Source organism: Vombatus ursinus, unplaced genomic scaffold (genome assembly GCF_900497805.2).
Source record: "Vombatus ursinus unplaced genomic scaffold, bare-nosed wombat genome assembly UNPS02014807.1, whole genome shotgun sequence".
NCBI classification, from domain to species: Eukaryota; Metazoa; Chordata; class Mammalia; order Diprotodontia; family Vombatidae; genus Vombatus; species Vombatus ursinus.
In genome coordinates, this window is record NW_020954585.1 from 24,675,274 (window position 1) to 24,695,619 (window position 20,346).

The 20,346-nt window shown below is 44.8% G+C and overlaps 2 protein-coding genes and 1 long non-coding RNA gene across 5 annotated transcripts in view; 1 reads left to right on the forward strand and 2 right to left on the reverse strand.

Annotated features, from left to right (window-relative positions):
* Positions 1-1,814, reverse strand: part of FLII (FLII actin remodeling protein) — a 47,167-nt gene extending 45,353 nt beyond the window's left edge. Inside the window, exon 1 of the mRNA XM_027874481.1 lies at positions 1,707-1,814. Coding sequence (XP_027730282.1) covers positions 1,707-1,769 — 63 coding nt within the window. The 5' untranslated portion in view covers positions 1,770-1,814. The remainder of the gene's footprint in view (positions 1-1,706) is intronic.
* Positions 1,815-1,918: 104 nt separating this feature from the next.
* LOC114052510 lies at positions 1,919-12,492 on the reverse strand. Its single transcript, XR_003570254.1, has 3 exons — positions 12,381-12,492; positions 2,901-3,083; positions 1,919-2,089 (listed from the first exon to the last, which is right to left on the reverse strand). It is a non-coding gene; the product is annotated as an uncharacterized LOC114052510 (long non-coding RNA).
* Positions 12,493-12,728: 236 nt separating this feature from the next.
* Positions 12,729-20,346, forward strand: part of MIEF2 (mitochondrial elongation factor 2) — an 11,243-nt gene continuing 3,625 nt past the window's right edge. Inside the window, exons 1-3 of one of the 3 annotated variants that reach the window (XM_027875063.1) lie at positions 12,729-12,735; positions 17,269-17,425; positions 19,677-19,857. In XM_027875063.1, the coding sequence (XP_027730864.1) occupies positions 17,279-17,425; positions 19,677-19,857 (328 nt within the window). In that variant the 5' untranslated portion in view covers positions 12,729-12,735; positions 17,269-17,278. Of the gene's footprint in view, positions 12,736-12,814; positions 12,920-17,268; positions 17,426-19,676; positions 19,858-20,346 lie in introns of those variants that run through there. The other 2 variants (XM_027875061.1, XM_027875062.1) reach the window with 2 other exon arrangements.

Below are 20,346 nucleotides of genomic sequence, written 5' to 3' on the forward strand. Positions count from 1 at the left end.
ACACCTCCCCTTCCCAACATACAATCATTCACATACATATATATACCCTTCTTCGAGTCCCTCAAATCTCAAGACAAGGGGTAAAGATGCATCACTAGGTCCCAACTGTCAGTCATATCAATGTTTTAATCCTCAACACCTTAGGAACAGAGATCATTGTACTTAGAGGCTGGAAGGCCACTAAGGTGGCTCTTACACGTTCCTCCCTGGGCTGACAGGTGATTATTTCAGGAAGGAAAGAGAAAAATGTGTCTGTGCAAAGACTGAACCACAGAATACCAGGGATAGAACAGACCTCAGAACCCCTCTGACCCACAGAGGAGGAAAAGATTGAGGCCCAGTGACTACCAGCTGGTCTCTCCACATACAATGACACCTCCAAGCCCCTTCGTTGGCCAGACCTATTTCTCCCCACTTCAAGCTCTGACTAATCAACTCACCAGCCAGAAGTTGTCAAGTACCCATGTGCCAGGCAAGCAAAAATGAAACCTCCCTGCCCTTAGAGAGCTTACGTTCCATCTGGTTATCCAGGCTACTGTCTTCTTGGCTTTCCCTCAGGAGTCTCAGATTAAGCTCCTTGAGTAGGAATTGTTTCATTTTTAAAAATCTGTATCCAAAAGCTGTGTTGGGGTCAGAGTTGACACCTGACAAACTGATTTTTCTCCTAGGAAATATGATGTAGCTGAACTAAAAGCCTGGGCTAGTTTTAAATCTTATGATTTCTAAATAGAGATGATGGTGGGAAGTGTCCTCAAAAGGCCACTTGGTCTCTTAGTTGGGGGTGAAGGCTGAGGACCCCTGAAACAGGACAAGAGGTCTAAGGGGGTCCCACTTCAAAGAACCCTTACCAAGTGAGGTTATTTAAGCAGAACCGGAGGGAGCTTGGGCAGCAGGGGGCTGGCTGGATGAGAGCCAGATGAGAGGCAGGAAGAAGGCTTAGACCCTCCCCTTTGACAAAACATAACTGAGCAGTGGGATTTAGCCTAAAGCTGGGAAGTCTAGAGTTTTGGATTCTAGTCCATCTAAACCCACCAGCTCACTCACTCCGGGAAGGCCAGTCCTTTTCCCCTTTTATCTCTTCAGATTCTTCCAGCTCGGATGTTCTGGACTCTCAGCTTGGGTGCTTCCCATTGGGTGGTGCCCGCCCTAAATGACCGGCCCTGTGGAGCAGGTCTGCGGAGCTCCTGAGAACCCGTGCGTCTTTGGGGGAGGGGAGGCAGGGTCACTCAAAACTGGGCGGATCAGTGAAAAATGCACCCAATCTGAAGCCAGAGGTCCTGAGTTCGATTCTAGCTCTATCACTTGCTGCCTGTGTGACTCAGGGGCAAGTCACCTAAGCCTCTCCCCAGGCCTCAGTTTCCTCATTTGTAACGCATCGAGTTTGGACCCTCCAAGGTGCCCTGCACCCCCAAATCTATGATCCTGGGACCTTTCGGGTACGGAGTATCCGCACCGCCGCAGGGCGGGAGGCAGAGACATAGGAAACCGGCAGTTCTCCCACTAGTCTGGCCAACCCCTAGTGAAATACACCCACTCCCGGTCCCAGATGGGGAGCCTGGGGTAGGGAGGAGGGGGCCAAGTCTATGGGGAGCCTGGAAACAGTCCCCCGAGCCCGGGGGGCTCGGTGGACATCCGGGCGTGCAGTTGGGCGGCAGGCCGGGCTGGGGGCCCGCCGGCCCCTCGCCCCCCCCACCCCCCAAGCCTACCTTGAAGTCGTTCCCGCTGAGATCCACGCCCCGAATGAAGGGCAGCACCCCGGTGGCGGCCATAGCTGCTCCAGCGGCGGCGGCGGCGGCTTCCCGGAGGCTGAAGACTGTTCTTGGGGTGGGGCGGCCGCGGGGCGGGGCCGGCGGGCAGGCCTGGCCGGGCTACCCCGCCCCCGGCCCTCGCACCGCCCCCTTAACTCGCGCAGGCCCGGCGCTGGGAGGAACGAGGAAGCTGGGAGCGCTAGATTGTTGTCCGGGAGGGAGGGCAACGGCGGGGGGCTCAGCTCAGGGGAAGGTCGAACAGGTCTTACGTGTCAGAGGTGGACTTGAACCCGGGGCTCTGGCTGCAGAGGGCGCTGGGGTTGGGGGCAGTGTCAATCAGCCTAGAAGGAGGAAAGCTGGTTTTCACATTTGAGTGCGGACAAATACGCGCGATTTTCCGTGGAAATGACACTGAAGGAGAGAGGCCTTGACCAGGACCAGGGGTCCCCCCTAAACTCTCGGACCCCCCCACCCTCAGGTCATTTCTCTCCCCCACCCCATAAGTGCTTCTTCCAGGCTTCCTTCACAAAGGTAGGTTTAGAGTTGCAAAGGACCACATGGCTGAGGAAGCCCGGGCCCTCCTTTTACAGCGGAAGAAACTGAGGTTCAGAGGTTCTAGACTCGTAGACCTAGAACGGAAGCGACCTTAGAGGCCATCTAGTTTTACAGATGAGGAAACTGAGACGTGGGGCCAAGAAGTGACTTTCCCAAGGTCCCCGAGGCCTCGTATTCTGGAGCCAAGTAGCTTGGCCAGGAAATGAGCATTATCCAGGGCAGAGCCTGCTCCTAGCGAGCCCGGCGCGGGGGACTGAGCTCGCTGCAAAGTGCGCGGCGCGCCTGGGAGCCCCTGGGGGGCAGCGAGCCCCTGGGAGCAGCCAGCGCCCGGCTGCGGCTCCGCTATGTGTGCGGAGCCCTGAAGGTTTTTACAGGGAAGTGACCCAATCCCCTCTCTTTTACAGATCAGAAACCCGAGCTTGACCGAGGTTACACAGGCAGTAAGGACCGGGGTGGGGATTTGAACGCGGGTTCCCCAATTCTGCAGAGAGGGCTTTTTCCACTCTTGGTGACCTTCCCACCTTCACAAGGTGGTGAAGACCTCAAATTAAAACTCCAGTTCAAATTCCCAAATGGGCACCCTCCAACCCCACTTACTTTTGATATGTACAGGCGAAAAGGGAAACGGGCCCTGCGACTCTGGATGTTTAAAGAACCAGTTCCGTTCAGGGACCTAGAGCCCAGCAATCTTCGATAAATCCCCTGTACTGGCTCCCCGAGGCCCAGGATCTCTTTGAATACGGGTTTGGGATCCCTAGGGACGTGTGCTTGGTGCCAACCCTGGGACATAAGAGATATTCTCATCAGCTTCTAGAACAATATATTCATCAGCAATGGCAGAGGAAGCACCACATTCTAACCCAAATACCTCAGTCCCCCATATGTGAAGGAGTAAGAATGATACTTATGCCGGACCAGACACAAGAAGGAAAAAGGCTTGAAGCAGTACAATCTTGAAAGGACTGAGGGAATAACTTGACTAGATGTTTCAGGGAGGGGAAGATACCAAAAGAATGGGGAAAAAATTACAGATGGTGTTAATGCCCCCAAAAAGTGACTGAGGAACATCCATTGGTAAGAAGTCATAACTTTACTTTTTTTTTTTTTTTAGGCAATTGGGATTAAAGTGACTTGCCCAGGGTCACATAGCTAGTAAGTGTCAAGTGTTTGTTCTGAGGCTAGATTTGAACTCAGGTCCTCCTGATTTCAGGGCTAGTACTCTATCCACTGTACCACCTAGTTGCCCCTAGATTGTTTTTCTTTTTTTATAAATAAAAATCTTTATGAGAATAATCTGCATATTTATCAAGAGTATACCTGGAAATGGGGCAGCTAGATGGTACAATGGATGGAGCTCTGGCCTTGGAGTCAGGAGGACCTGAGTTCAAATCTGACCTCAGACACTTGATACTTACTAGCTGTGTGACCCTGGGTAAGTCACTTAAGCCCAACTGCCTCACCAAAAAGGAAAAAAAAAAGTATACCTGGAAAAAAAAAATCATGCTTAATTAAAATATTAGAAGGGAACCAGTTGGTTTTTGCAAAGGATTCTTTTCTATCTTTTCAAATGAGATCATTATAAAGCTCTTAGCACAGCGTCTGGCATATAGTAGGTGTTATATAAATATTGTTTTTAAAAATGTTAAAAAAAATTGACTATCAATATAACTAATTAAATTTATCTCAAATCTATTTATATTTAAATTGATCACCTCCAACACATAAAATATCAACAATTTTTTTATTTAGGGTACCATAAGGATTATTTTTTATCCAACTAATCTCACCCACATTTCCTCTTATATGGTGTTACTTTGTTCTTCTTATATGTATACCATACTTATATGGTATACTTTGTTCTTCTTTGTTTTTCTTTGCATTATCTTGTAACAGTATTTCCAGATTTCTTTGCCTTCTTCATGTTTATTTAAGACTATAGTATTACATGTGCATCATTTAGTCACAATTTAACCATTCCCATATTGTTAGATACTGAGGTTTCTTTCCATTTTTAAAAGTTACATATAATGCTACTATGAAAATGCTTGAACAGATATCATTTTTGTTTTGATAACACCTTCTGGGTATGTTTCTAACAGGTGGGTCATTTGGCAGAGAAAGGAAATTCCTGATATGGGGGTATAAAATAAAAACAGAATTAAACTAATTTTATCCCCTAGTTTAAATATGGAACCCAAACATTGTAGGTTTTTAATTTGCCCAGCTCTTTGGATCCCTGGCATGCCTGTGTGGGAGTCTCTCATTGATGCTTTCTGAAGAGACACACCTGGCAAAATAGTACCTACCAAGTGCACAGGCGGCCCACACCTGTGTCATGAAAGTATGATGCAGCATGGAGTATGATAAAGACAAAGAAAATTTGAGAGGGAGAAATTCCATTTTCAACTGGGAAGATCAAGGAGGTCTTCATGGAAGAGGCAGCTCCTGAGCTAGCCTTTGATTCATCAAAAAAGATCATTTTACAGTTGATAAAATTTCATGATCCATCTACCCTATGTCCCATAATTCTCCCTCAGGAGACTCATTCTTCCTTCATTGGGCCACCTTTAATTCTGAGGAGTCATTTTGAAAGCCAGCTTTTAAATCCCCCTTCCTACCCATTCAGTCACTATCCTTCTCTGTAATGAGGCAGGATACTATAAAAAAAGAAAAGAACAACAACAACAAAAAGATCTGGATTAACTGAGAATCAGGAGACCTGGTTCTTGTCTTAGACTTCTCGAATTCCTCTTCTGTAAAATGAGATTAAACAAGCCCATTTTCAACAAAGCTCTAAAAGTTTTAGGATCTCTTTCCTGGCAATGTGTGCTGGGATGCTATGTGGTCAACATATTTTGTAGTAAAACACTAATAAAGCCAGTAACTTTATTACAAATTATAGCATTTCTGTGAGAGGGAGAGGAGAGAGATATCGTATCTGTTCCCATGGATTAACAAAGGCTTCCCAAAATCCATGTGGAGAAAAGTGTGATTGTTGGATGAGATGAGATAATGTATGAGGAAAGATATTAGGAGTCAATAAGAGGGGGCAGCTAGGTGGTGCAGTGGATAGAGCACCAGCCCTGGATTCAGGAGGACCTGAGTTCAAATCCGGCCTCAGACACATAACACTCACTAGCTGTGTGACCCTGGGCAAGTCACTTAACCCCCATTGCCCAACCAAAAAACAAAAAAAAAGAACTCCACCCCACCCCTCACACAGGGAAGGGCATTCATCTTCACCAATGTGGTGAGAGTCCCATACCAATGGGCTTTGGCACAGGGGTATAGACACCTGTTTGGGGCAGCTAGGTGGTGCAGTGGTTAGAGCACTGGCCCTGAAGTCAGGAGTACCTGAGTTCAAATCCGGCCTCAGACCAAACACTTGACACTTACTAGCTGTGTGACCTTGGGCAAGTCACTTAACCCCAACAGATTAAAAAAAGAAAAGAAAAATAAAAGGAGTCAGTAAGAAGGAAACTAACCCCTCAGTGTGGCTGGAGCTATCAGAATCTATGCTGTTCTTTTCTGCCCATTGATTGGCCAGTAAGAAGTAGTTCAAAAAAGGTTTGGACAAATTCCTGGATGCTCAATTCATACCAAGTTATTATTAACTGACCTTCAATATTGAAATCAGAGAAGGAAGCCCTGGTCTTCTCCAAACTATGACTGGTAGAAGAAAGGAAACTTAGGGCTGATTTAAAAGGGTGATTCTTGTGTTTTGTTTGTAGAGCATTTATATGGGCATGGGGGTAATGGGGAAGACGTTGTGGGATAATTTCAACAGCAAATGTAAAGTATACAGTTTTATTTAACACCAGTATTTACACTTAAGCCAGTCTGGAGAAAGCCTGGCTAGAGTCCCAACTAATCAAAGATCTTTCAAGCATGCATTCAGGGGTGAAAATGGAAGCACAATAAACCAAAGAAAAATAGAAAAGATCTGTAAAGCCGTGACTAACAAACTGTTTTCTGTAGGCAGCATGTTATACTGAAAAGCACTGACCTAGGTTCAAATCTCATACTTTTGGCCTCAGATGCTTATTGCCTGTGACCTTCGGCAAATCACTTAACTTGCCCAAGTGGGCCTCGGTTCTTTCATCTGTGTAACGTGAGGCTTGGACCAGATGGATTCTGACTTCCCTTCCAGCTCCAGACCAATGATCTCATAATAATGTAAAGCTGCCATACTTGGTCCCTAAGGTTACAATACCAGATGTACTTATAGAGGAGGTAGAAATGTCAGTGAAGAGAACAAAAACAGGAAAAGCACCTGGATTAGACCGAGTATATATACAGAATATCCATGCTCGAGGCAACATGATTATCAAGGTATCAAGAATTGATTTACAAAGTACTTTAAACAGAGGAAGTTACCAAAGGGATTGAAAAAAATAAAATTACTTTATTAATACAGAAAAACTATTGGCCTGTATGTCTACTTTCTCTTATATGAAATTTTAATGAGAATCATTTATACACTAAGGACAGGCTTTGGCAAATAGCATGATCACATTTTTACCATTACAAAACTGATGAAAAAATATATGGAATTCAAGATCCCACTGTACTTATTTTGCTGATTACAAAAAAAAAGCATTTTATTAAAATGTAATTCTGAAGTACCACCTCACACCTATCAGATTGGCTCATATGACAGAAAAGGAAAATGACAAATGCTGGAGGGAATGTGGAAAAATAGAGACATTGATACACTGTTGGTGGAGCAGTGAAATAGTCCAACCATTCGGGAGAACAATTTGGAATTATCCCCAAAGGGCTATAAAACCACATGTCCTTTGACCCAGTAATACTACTATTTGGTCTGTATCCCAAAGAAATCAAAGGAAAAAGATGCATATGCACAAAAACATTTGTAGCAGTTCTTTTCATGGTGCAAAGACATGGAAACTGAGGGGTGTCCATTAGTTGGGGAATGGCTATACAAGTTGTGGTATATGATTGTGTTGGAATATTATAGTGTTATAAGAAATGACAAGTAAGATGGTTTCAGAAACTGATGCAAAGTGAAGTGAGCAGAACCAGGAGAACACTGTACACAGTAACAGCAATTTTGTACAATGATCAACTGTGAATGACTTAGCTATTAGCAATATAATGATTCAAGACAATTCCAAAGGGCTCATGATGCAATATGTTATTCACCTCCAGGGAGAGAACTGATAAACTGAGTGCAAACTGAAATATAATTTTTCATCTTCTTTATTTCTCTTGGTTTTTTTTTTTTGGTCACATGTATAATTGATATCATATTGCTTGCCTCCTCAAGGGGAGGGGAGGGGCTGGAAGGAGACAATTTGGAACTCAAAAAAAAATTTTAAGTGTTTAAAAAATAATTTTTAAAAAATAAAAGGAACCCACAAAAAAAGGCATTTGATTCAGTAGAACAAAACATGGCCTTTAAGGCTGTATTCCAAAAAAGTGTCTCCTATCCACAAGTCAAAATTATTTAAGATTCCTTAAAATATATGACAACAGAGATAACCTTATTCTTTAAAAAAGAGAAAAGAAAAATATGATGGGTACAAGGTGAGCAAGCCAAAGTGCTCAGATAAACATCCTCAGATAACAGGAAAAATGGAAGCATTACACTCTCTCCTCCAGAATATTGGGTTGGCCTCCTGTAATGAAATCATGGGAAGATATGGACCAGTCACATAGGATGGACAAGTATGAACAGGCTGCCATCCGCATTGTTAGAAGGAAAGTCCACACTGATGACTTCACAGATACATTTAAACATTTAGACTTATCCTTTCCTCAGTTCCTAGCTGAACAGAGACACTAATTTTGTGACCTGGTGTGTCACTTCCCCTCTCTGGGCCTCAGTTTACCTATAAGTTGGTGGCATCTTCCATCCCAAAGGATATATATCGTTTCCCTCTCTGGGCTTACTAGCTTTTAGACAAGTCTCTTACCTTGGTTTTCAATGATGTTATAAGTGGTAGAATAAATAAGCTACTGGCTAGCTGGTGAAGTTTTAGGGGCAAAGTAAATCTCTCCAGAAGGCTTCTCAGAGTTTCCTCTGCTGAAAGCGTTTGCATTCTTTCAGCAGCACAGAAACAGCTGATGAGCACATCCTCAAAATAGGAAGCCACCTGATGGTGCACCCCAGATAAGCTCCTCCCTAGCTCTACTTCCTTACCCTCCTTACTGTAAACAGTGGCCATTCCAATCTGCTTTTCTGGTATCCCAGGGTCTCTATTCATAGTGGTATAGTACCACAGGGAAGTGAAATGTCCTGCCTCTTTACCCCCACCTCTTATCATAGTGCAAATCCCACCCTTCTGCCGGCGGCCTTTCCAGGTCCCCCCATCTTCTAGAAAAGCCTTTACCTCTAATGTTATCTTACATCTACTCTGTATATATCTTTTATTTATCAATTTATCTACACTAGAATGTAAGCTGCTTGAGGACAGGTATGTTTGCTTTTCTTTATAGCTCCAGCACTTAGAACCTTGCCTGTTACATAGTAAACACTTAATAAATCCTTGTTTACTGACTGTCACATGGGCCAAACCCTACAACTGAAGTTCCCTTAAAATAACTGAATTATTCTAAATCAATTTCTGTCAAACTGCTTTACAGTTTTTCTAGCAATTCTTGTCAAGGAAGGACCTCTTTTCAGGAAATTTATTTTTTGGAGGTGTGATGATAGTTTTTCATTTTCCTCCTGGACTATGTGGCTAACTGAAACCTATTTCCCGTTAATATTAACCTCACTTGGCTAAAACCTGACTCATGGAATGATAGTATTAAGGGAAGACTTGACATTTTTGAGATAAGAAACTAAAGACAGGAAGAAGGGAATGCAGCATCTTTAAAAACCTCCCAAAGGATTTTATTTGTGGAAGGATTCTCCTAGCTAACTACTTGTGGAAGAATTTCCCTGATGTTGAACCTCTGACTATCTTTGTGACCTGTAAATAAATCCCTCCCCCTCAACTAGCCCATTATGACTTCTTTAAAATGCAGCTTTACAGTTCTGTAAATAAATGTAGGATTTCGCAAACTCAAGTGTTTTAAATCAGTAACTTAGTCTGTTTACTAATTTGTTCTAACTTAGTTTGTTTAACTTTAATTGAAGGAAGCATGAGATAATGAATCTATCTAACTAGGCCTGTGTGATCTCTATGGCATAAGATGCTATAAACATTTTTATGTGTTAAAAAATTATTTCTGTCTCTTTGATATAATTTTCTCTATAAAGGCTTGTCAGAAACTCCAATCTGGGTTCAGGGTTATTTTTCTACTACCTGAACCCATGCTTAAGCATAATAAAACCTAGGTTTTTATTTCTATAATTTCTGCATCGCGGTAGATTTATTCAACAACAGTAACCTACCACACAAACTCAAAGAGGACATATTTTTCCCATAACAGAGATTATAAAACCTGGGTTTTATAATCACCTATCAGCCCACTAGGGAGGAATGTGTAAGGGCAATGAGTATGTCTTCCTAGCTTTTGCTGGAATGGAGCTGCCTCCTCTTTGTATCTTCTTCTCTTTAATAGAAAGCCTCAGCCGTTGCAAGATGAGAGCAGCAAAGGTCCAGTGATGGGAGTCCATACCATAAATTGACAACAGCTAATCCTGATAGCTGATTGGTATAACACCAAATTTTAAAATTAATTTTGGGAGTATTGTAATTTTTATTATATTGGTATGGTCCAGCTATGAATATTGAATACCCTTCTCACTCTTTCAGTTGTTCTTTATTTCTTTAAGGAGTGTTTGTTTTGTAATTGTATTGATAGAAGTATTGCGTAGATGATTTCCAGATTTTGTAATTTAGATTTTGTAATTATTTTGAATGAGACTTCTCTATTATTGCTTTCTAGATTTTTTCCCCCTATATAGAAATGCTCTTGATTTCTATGAGTTTATTTGAAAGCCTGCAACTTTAGTGAAGTTATAAATCGGTTTTCAATAGTTTCCACTGATTGTCTCTTCAGCTCACAGGAGTTTATCATCTCTATGCAGATGAGTTCAAGGTCTATATATCCAGTCCCAGTCTCTACCCTAAATTCCAGTAATGAATAGCTATTTGCCGAATGGACATTTCAAATCAGTTGTCCCAGAGATATCTTAAACTCAACATGTCTTTTCCACTTTTCCAAATTTCCCTTCTTTCTGTCAAAGGCACCACTATCCTTCTGGTCTCATAGGTTTGTAATTTCAGCATTATCCTCAACTTTTCACACTCCTTCCCTCCATTCAATCAGTTGTGAAATCATGCCATTTTTACCTTCACATCTCTTACAATGGACCCATTTTCTCATTCACACAACTACCAACCTTTATTCAGATTCTCATCACCCCTCACCTAGATTATTACAAGAGCCTCAGGTCTCTCCCCACTCCAGTCCATCTTCCACACCTGCTGCCCAAGTAATTTCCTTAAACAAAGACCTGACTATTTGACTCCCTACTCACCCAGCTCCAGTGGTTTCCCATTGCCTATAGGATAAAATATAAACTCTAGCCTCAATGGACATTTATCACTCTCCTACACTCTGAGCCAGCCCAACTGGACTTTTAATTGTTCCTCACACAACACACTCCATCTCTTATCTTCCTGCTTTTCTTAACTGTGTCAATTAGAGACCCTCACTTACTTAAAGAGGCAGTTCAAGCACATTCTTCTCCATGAAGTCTTTCTTGATTCCCTCAACCATTAGTGCCCAAGTTCCCAAACTACCTTGGATTTAACTACTTTGTATATATATGTACTTATTCACATTATATATGCTATATATTTTACATGCATTTGTCCTCTCCTGAATGTATGCTACGACAATGTAAATGGAAAAAGTAACAAAAGATTCAAAATTAAATGCTAACCTTAGTCCCAAATAAGAGATATGAGAAAGCAACTCTCTCCACTTTTTTGCAGAGGTTGTCAGGACTATGCGTGTGGAACATTGCATTCAGACTTCTTTCCGTGTCTTGGTTGGTTTTGATTAACTGTTATTTTTTTCTCTTTTTTAATTCCGCATTATAAAGGATGGTTCTCAGAGAGATGAAGGACATACAAGTGACAGAGAAATATAAGTGATGAAAAAACAAAAGAAAACAATAACACTATATATGTATTTTTAAGAGTTAGCTCTTTGGGTCACAGATACACTCTGGCCGTTGCATGTGATTTTGCATGGGGTCAGAACTTGATCTCACTGTCACAGACTCTCACTTGTAGGAAGGAAGGATCCTCAGAGGATGGTCCCAACTTTTTAACCTGAACAGGAATTTCCCCTCACAATCCTAAAGGAGGGGCAAGCTTGTCTCAGAAATTTGCTCTTGACATTGATAGTAGTGGTCCAAGTTGTGGCTGTCCACCTGTTCTACCTGTAAAGGCCTGGCACAGTTGGCCTCACAACACCTATCCAAAAAGGAGAGAATAGAGTTGCCAAACCACATTAGGGGAGGTATATGTCCCTCTGGAGCATGTGGTAGGAGTAGAACTTTTTTTATTTTGTGGACCTAACTTGATGTGGAAATTCCTGGTGAGGAAACTCCCTTTACCAAAGCAATCCTCACCATCCACTAACACCCTCTCCTTTGTGTTCCTTAAACTAAATGAGATCCTCCAGTTCCTTTCAGGGATTCTCTCCCTCCTCTGTGGCACCTCCTGACCTCCCTGCATCCTTCAAGTCTCCAGCCTTCTCAGGAAACCCTTCCCCAGCTCTCCATAATGCGGGTGCCTTCCTTCTGAGACTATCCCCAACTTATCCTAGCTGTTTGCATGTTTTCTCTCTCATTAGACTGTAAGCTCCCTGAGGGCAGGGGCAGTTCTTTGGCCATTTTCTTTATCTCCAAGGCTTAGCCCTTAACAAACGCTCTTTGAACAGAATGACCAGGCAGTTTAGAGATTTGGAATTGTCCGGTGCCAGGAGAGATGACCCTTGGGCCCAGAGCCACGCCCAGGGCGTGTCCGAAACGGCTCCAGAATTTGCACCTTGGGTAGGTCCAGCTCTTTTACCCACTTAGTCACTAAGCCACGCAAGGACTCGTCCTACCACCACGTGCTCCAGGCCCGGTTCTCTAGAACTTACCGGTGACGTCACAAACGTGTGCTCATCACAATGACCACTTCCGCCGCGTGAGGAGCGGATGAATTCCAAGGCCGAATCCCTACCGGCTTCCTCGGTCTTTTGGGCCGGCAATTGAGCGCTGTGCCTTTAAGATCAAAGACACGCCTCCGCGTCGTCCGCGGGATGCTTCGCCTAGGTCAGGGAATGCCCGTTAAGGGGGGGGCGTGGCCTTTGGGAGATTGGCCGCGTTGAGCTCTGTTTTGGAACGCTGGGGACAAGACGGCATGCCTCTGATTGGACGCGTGGGTAGTCAGTCCGGACCGAGACGAGCGTCAGGGTTCCGCCCCCTGGGCTTCGGGTTTGCGGCTGCGCGCTGGTAAGTGAAGGCTGGAGGTTAGAGAGGGGGCCAGTCCTGGGTCTTGGAGTTGGGGGAAGAGGAAGAGGAGGAGGAGGAGGGGAGGGGGAGGTGAAGAAGGTGGAGTAGGAGGAAGAGGAGGACGAGGGGCTCACCGTGGGCCTGGCCTTCTCTTCCCAGGTGATGCGGTGAAGCAGCAGTGCAGGTAGGAAGGTCTTTCGGTTGTCCGAGGGGCCCCGACGACAGAGGACCGGGGCCGTTCCGGGGCGCGGGGAAGTGTTTGGAGGCGCAAGGAGAGATCCGAGCCTTTCTCCCAGCGGGGGGTCCTTGTTCCCCCCCACCTGGGGGCGGGGAGGGGAGGAGGGGAGGGAGCCTCCGCGATGACTGCGCCTGCGCCGGCCCCGCTGGAGTCCGAGGCTGCGAATGATGCTTCTGCCGCCCTCCCCGCATCTCACTCCCGGAGCGCCCACGGTGCCTACGGGAATCGGAGGAGGGGGGGAGCAAGCGTCCCAGGTGTTCCCCAAGGCCCTCCTGCCCTGGTGCGGGAGGGCTCGAGACTTGCAGTGGGCATCGGAGGCAAAGGAAGAGGACTCGTGGGAAGATCATAGATCCAGAGCTGGAAGGGACCTTCGAGTCCGGCCCCATCATTTTTACCTGTAAGGAAGCCGGAAATCAGAGAGGTCAAGGGACCTGCCCAAGGTCACAAAGCGAGTGCTGGGAGAAGAAGCTATTGGGACGGGCTACCCGTCTTTGGCCTCAACCTCCGGGGTGCAGACCGTGCTTTTCCTGGACTCTAGTCTGCAAAGCATGGGCTGAGAAGTCTCCCTGGGTAGAGCAAGCAGGACCATGCCCCTTCTGGAGTCTCCAAAGCACGGACATGGAGGCCGGCCTGGGTACAGCAAGCAGAGCTTTCCCCAGGGCCACTTCATAGCGTGGTCGTGGCTCCAGAGTTTGGTGGAACCGGTGGGGGTGGAAGAAGGGTGAGAAAGGAGTTAGGATTACTTGGAGAATGGTGAGAGGTGGTTCAGGTGGGACTGGCATAGAAGAAATAGGGCCTAGGCATCAGGAATCAATCTACATAATTCTGTTTTAGTTCTTAGGTTGAGTTGTTAAAATCTTAGACTTACAGAATTCTTGGAGGTAATAGGCTTTAGAGAGCATGTAATCCAAATCCTGTTTTTGCTATATAGCAAAAGGGAAATTTGCAGTAAGGGAAATGAAGTCCAGAGAAGCGGCAGCGAACTGCCCAAGGTCATGCAGCTAGGTGTACTCTGAGTAAAACTGGGAGGAGTTTAGTTCATTACACCAAAGAGTCCCCATTTGTTGTTGTTTGGAAGTGTTTGCTAGAGTCAGCTTTATTTTTAACTAGGAGAGTCTGTATTCCTGTAGTTCCCCACACTGCCTAGTTCGTCTTGCCAAACAGCTGAATTGTGGGTTGGGCTGAACTGCTTAAACTCACTTCTTAAGAGTTGGATAGGCAAGGCCAGATTGTCTTAATGAACTCCGGGGTGATTTTAAGACCTCTTCTTTGGCTTAGCCTGGCTCCCTCTTCCCCAGCCTTTCCTGCAGAGACTCCTCCAGGCATTCAGGGAATGGCAATGGCCTGGGAGGTCATTTCAAGGGAGAATGTGGAACAGGAGGGGTGACTAGTGAGAGGGCCACTTGAGGTGGAGTGGCTGTTCTCCAGAGTGGCTGATAACAGCTTCTAGGATTACCAGCCACTGTCCACCATTCTCTCAAAATCCAGGTTACCTTTGCACAGGCAAAATTCCCAGTTGTCCTCTGGAGAAACCATAGGATGACATAGCTTCAAGGGACCATCTAGTCTAACCCCTTCATTATATAGAGAAGGAAATTAAGGCAACTGAAAGTAGGAAATGACTTGTTCACGGCCACACAGTTAATAGCAAAAACTAGAATCCAGATTTCCTAACTCTTGGTTTGTTGTTCTTTGCACTGTCTGGAGTCTACTTTAAAGAACACTAGGGCACTTGGTAGGTTTAGACTCCATCGTACCATGGAAAGAGCACTGACTGGAGCAGAGGACCTGAGGTCTAGTCCTACCTTGGATCCTTAATATCTGTTTGTTGTGACCTTTTAAAAGGTTTGAGAGACATAGGTTTGGGTAATTTAATCATTTTATTAATAAGGCCGGCAGGTTATTAATAAAAGGATGATCATTTGGCTGTCTCTCTTAGATTTCTATTGGCAGTGGAATCACAATTTATATACCTTTTGGAGAGGTGTTCCTGAGGGGTGCCTACTCAACTTTGATTGGTTAATCAAATGGGAGGGTAGGCTATCTTGGGATACTTGACTTAGGTCACACATTAGCTGTGTAACCCTGGGCAAGTCACTTAACCCCATTGCCTAACCAAAAAGTAAAAAAAAATGAAATAAAATAAAATTCATTTATCTCATTTGTGTAGAGTAGTCCAACTCAGGGTGGATGTGCTCTTGTTTCTATGTGAGTTTGATACTTGATGCCATCTCTAATGCTTTGACTAGGATCACTTTTTGATTGAATCTTTGAACTGAGTGAAACAGGGCCTGATTACTTCCTTAAATCAATCAAAGCCTTTGTGTGGGAGGCTGGGTTACCCTGGCAAAAGCCATTTTGGGAGAGAGTTGGGGACAGGATTCTGGGCTGTTGGAGCAAGCATGGAGCGAAGATTCAACTTAGATGTGGCAGAGAAGAGATATATGGAGGAGTCCTTGGCTTTCTTCCGTGACTTCCTTTGTGAGGCCTGTCTATCCACAAACACTATAAAACGCTATTTTGTTACCTACATGTTCCGGTAAACTGAATTTTGCTCCAACCACAGACGCCCTACCTTGATATAGATATGAATTCTAATTGTTTGATTTAGTCAAAAAAACATTCTTACCCAGTCAAGGCGCCAGTGCCAAATGGGGTGGCTTCAAATCCCCATCCTTATGAGAGGATAACACTACCGTTGTGTTTTCTCATCAGATCTTATAACTGTACTAATGAAGATGGAGAGCAGGAATTATTTCAGATTTTACGTATGGAAAGATGAGAAGTGTTTTGCCTAAGGCCATACATTGAGACTGATACAGATCCCAGACTTGAGCTAGGAGTCTCTTAGTTTTGTGGCGCTCCTCCCTTAAGGATTATGACTGGGCAGAGCAAGTGGCAGTAGTTCTAGCTTCCTTTACACCACATCACACGAGCTGCCCAGGCGATATTTTTAGTCTCTGGAAGTTAAGGGTCATGGCAGAAATACTTGTTAGGGGCTTGAGCTCTGCCTGATTCATTTCCCTGGCATTGGTGAGTGGTGGTATTTGGTTACCTGGGCAACTTCACTCCAAGGCACAGATGCCTTGAGAATTAGTAAGTCATGGACACTGAGAGCTGAAAGGGAGCTTGAGAGGTCAGTTCGCCCAGCCCTTCCCCTCAGGATGTCCAGGGTGACAATTCCATGGCCTGTGGTTTCTGCATTTGATCAGGAAACTCTCTCATCTAGGGGAGTTAATCTTGCTGTTGCCCAAGTTCTCCCTCCATATTGGTACTCAGTGGAATGTACTTTCTTTTGTTGGTTTTCGAGTCCTTCCTTATAGTATTGGCTTTCATCCTGAAGGTCCGGGGTGGGGGGGCAGAGAGAGTGACAGTGAGTGTGTGTGTGTGTGTGTGTGTGTGTGTGTGTGTTTGGGGGAGTGGAAAGAGGTGGCATTCATTTGTGAAGGGCCAGATGTGGGGACAGAACAACCCTTAGAGCCAGCTGTTTCCCTTTCCTTCTCCCTAGTCTATGCCAAAGGTACCTTTTGCCTCTCCTTCCTGGATTACCAGAAATCTGATGACTTCTGCATATGTGTCAGCATTTCAGTGCAAAAATAAAAATCACTTCTCCCCCAAGCTGGTTTTAGACTACATTCAGTAAAACCAAATTTTTCTGTCTCCGGGGTCCTTGGGGACCAGGGAACAGGCTTAACTTTGCATTCGAACCACAAGTTGGATGTTCCTTACTCCTGATTTGGCCCCTTCCTTTAATAAGGTGCTAATACTGGTTTCAGTGTCTTTGATCACGTTCATTGGCTTAAGATAGCTTTTGTGAGTTGTGAGCCTTGGAAGGTGGAGTAGGAACACAGAACAGAGAAGGGTCTTGGGATAGACACACCAATATCCAGAATGGGAAAATAACATATAGAAACCCAGAATCAAACCCTGGCATTTGGGGTGGCCTGGGAGGCCCAGTAGGAGGGAAGGCTTCTTGGCCACTAGATAGGACCAGAAAGTCATAAATAATAATACCCAGTGTTGGAGCCTCACAGGTGCCATTCTTCATGTCTGCCTCATAGCTGGGGGTTGTCTGTTCCAGTCCTACCCAGTAGTTTTATTTTTGAAGGGAGGGAGAGGTGGTCCTTCTATGTCTATGCAGGAGGAAGTGAATCTGTCCCACTTGCTTTAGCAAACTTCTCTAAAAGGCACCAAATCCTGCACACTGTCCTCCTCAGTCCGTAGTCGTGGCCTTCTGTCTTCCCCACTCAGAGGTGTGCTCTACCCAGCCCTGCCTCTACCCTTTCCTGTCTCAGCAGGTGGATCATGGCAGAGTTCTCCCAGAAGAGGGGGAAGCACCGAGATGAAGACCCTCTAAGCAGTGCCGTGGACTTCCTCCTGGCCAATGCCAGGCTGGTGCTAGGTGTGGGTGGTGCTGCTGTCCTGGGTATCGCCACCCTGGCAGTGAAGCGGGTAAGACCAAGGGGTCAGGGAAAGGTGATTTGTTCCTTCTGAAACCTGTTTTGAAGGGGGCACCTGGGGGTAGAAACAGGGTATCGCTCATCTGGTAATCCCTGATGCCTAGTCTCTCCAGGATGCTAGGGGTAACTACCTCCCTGGTTATAGTCTGAATCTTAGCACTTGTCCCTGAATACTCCAGAGCTGCCTCAACCTTCCTTATGAGTTCCTCAAATGAGGAAGAGGTTTTCTCATCCCTTTTTTTAGGTTCTGGGTTTCTAAACACTTGAAGCTCTCTTTCCTCCATACTCTTTTCTCTTATGTTCTGTGTGATCTCCTAGCATTCTGCTTGGAAGGGTGACAGACGCATTGGGAGAACGGGTTTCTAAATGGGTTGTTAAAATTTGGTAAGCCTGGATGATCTAGGTCACTTAACTCTATTAGAACATAGGGCTGGTGACAGACTGGAAGTTGTAAGGCCACAGATCTTGGGTGTATATCTCTGGCCACGTTATATGTGCTTCTGGTCAAAAGTGCCTAGTTCAGTGAAAATCTTTCCCATCTTTTGGAGAACACTCAAAACATAATCTGATGCCCCACCATTACTGTGACCTTTTTATAAAGTAACGTGATCTTTGAATCAGAACTTTTCTACCTGCAAAGTACCCACCCTCTTCTGTTACTAAGACTGGTTTAAGAATGAGTTACTATTTTTAGTTTTGGTGGAGGTGAGGCTGGGAGAGGTGGTTGGATTTTTGCTTGTTTAGAGGATATCTTTAGAGTCACCCTGTATAGATAGAGGGCATTTTTCTGACTTTTCCACCAGCAGTCAGTCATCACTTGGACGAAAGTCTGAGGGAAGAAGAGAAAATCATCACTGTCTGAGCCAGGACAAATACCAGCTTTGCACTTACTATACTTGGTAGGCCCTCCTGGCCCCTCTTCGTGTAGGTCACCTTCCTTCAGGGCCACTTTGTTCTAGCAGATATCCTTCTTCTCAGAGCAAGTGTGCCTAAGGCTGAGTATTTGATGCCCCTGTATTTAATTTTGTTCCTGTCCCTCTGTCAAGCCAGAAAGCCTGAGGTGGTGAGGCCGGGAATAGAGCTTTGTTTAGGGGCTTGTCTCAGAAAGGAGATGTCAGGAGTAGGGGAGATGAGCTGTGGAATCAAAAGAAGGACCTAACTTTGGAAATCCAGCTGCTTGTGGCTTTTCCTTTAGCCCTTGGCACAGAGTCTGCCTGAAAGGATCTCCCCTTCTCCTTCCTCAGCCATGTCTGCTCAGATGAAGGCAGGGTGTCCTACAGAGAGGGGAGTGTTAGAGGACAAAGGACAGTGCTGTCCTGCTTCCACTTCTGCGTAACTGCTATTTATGGAAACCCAGCTTTAATTGAATGTGGCCATTGGAGAAGCCTTGGTTATGAGGGCTGAGGCAGAATGTTTAGATGGTTAAATTGTCTCTCCTATTATTGCTCAATAGGAGCCATCCCTTTTGGTGGTTCTAGGACTGGTTATTCGAGGGTCAGAACACAATGCTAATGAGACCAATGTCATCTCTGTTCTAGTTGTCAGTAGGGCCAGACCCAGTGGTGTAGATGGCAAGCCTATCCTTGTAATTGGAGACAACTGCATGTACTTTGAGCAACATTCTCATACAAAAGGCAATAGGGTTTTTTAGCTATTGCTGAAATTACAGCAATGGGCCCTTTGAGTATGAGTTACAACTGGGATGATTTGGGTGGAGTACAAAGATAGTAAATCACTGCTGTCCTCCCTTCTGTATCACCATTCAAGATTCAGTTGAGTTTTGATGTGGGTTAGCCCCAGTGGGCACCCACTGCAAAGGAGATAAGTCCCTAACCTTCTGGGCTGTATTGAAGCAGGTAGGTGGAATAGTGGATAGAGTGTTGGATTTGAAAGTCAAGCAGACTTGAATTCAGTCCTGCCTCATACAGGATTTGCTAGTTGTGTGACCCTGGGCAAGTCACTTCCCTTCTTAGCCTAAGTTTTCTCATCCATAAATGAGATAATTCAAGCACTTTACAAACCTTAAGGCGCGCGCGTGTGTGTGTGTATGCATGCATGCATACATATGTATAAATGTACACTTTATATACATTAGCTATGATTATTATCATTAGTGTGGTATTAGCCACTTTAAAGGGAAGAATGCTAAAAGTTGTCCATTGCCCGGGTGGTAATGAGGGGTCCCCAGGAATTAGGTTCCTTCTTCCTCTTGCCTATTTCTGACTGTGTGATCTGTCCTTCAGCTCATTGACCGTGCTACCAGCCCGCCTGACAAGGATGATGTCAAAGCTGAGCAGAAGTCCATTGAGGAAAGCTGGCAGGAGCTGAGTTTGCTCACGGCCTCAACTAGACCCCGGCCAAAGCAGAGACGAGAAGACCTCAGCCAGCTACAGCCTTCCTCAGCCCAGGCTCCTCGTGCCCCAGGTTGGCTTTGACTCCTTCCAAAACATCCCTTTTTCTCTTTGCTTTATTTCTTATTGTCAGATTGTGGTCTTCTGGCCATGAAGTGAGAGTGAGATGGGAATATGTTCTTGTATTGGGTAGTAGTGGGTATTGAGAATCCTAGGGTGTCAGAGCTGAGAGGAATCTTAGAGGGTATTCTCACTCTGCATTAAATCTGGAGTATAGGTGAATTATTCATTGAACCTGTTTTCTAATCTTGAAAATAGAGGTTCTTGCCTACCTCACAAGGGTGTTATAAGGATAACATTTTTAAATGTCATGTTTACATAGCTTTTTCAGATTTACAAATTGATTGCTTTTAAAACCAGATTTGGCCTGAGTTGAGAAAACATACCTCTTTTCAAAAGTGAAAAATTGTGGGTATGGCATATTTCATGTATGGTATATGTGTTTACTCTGTTGAATTGCTTTTTTCTTTCTTTCTTTCTTTCTTTCTTTCTTTCTTTCTTT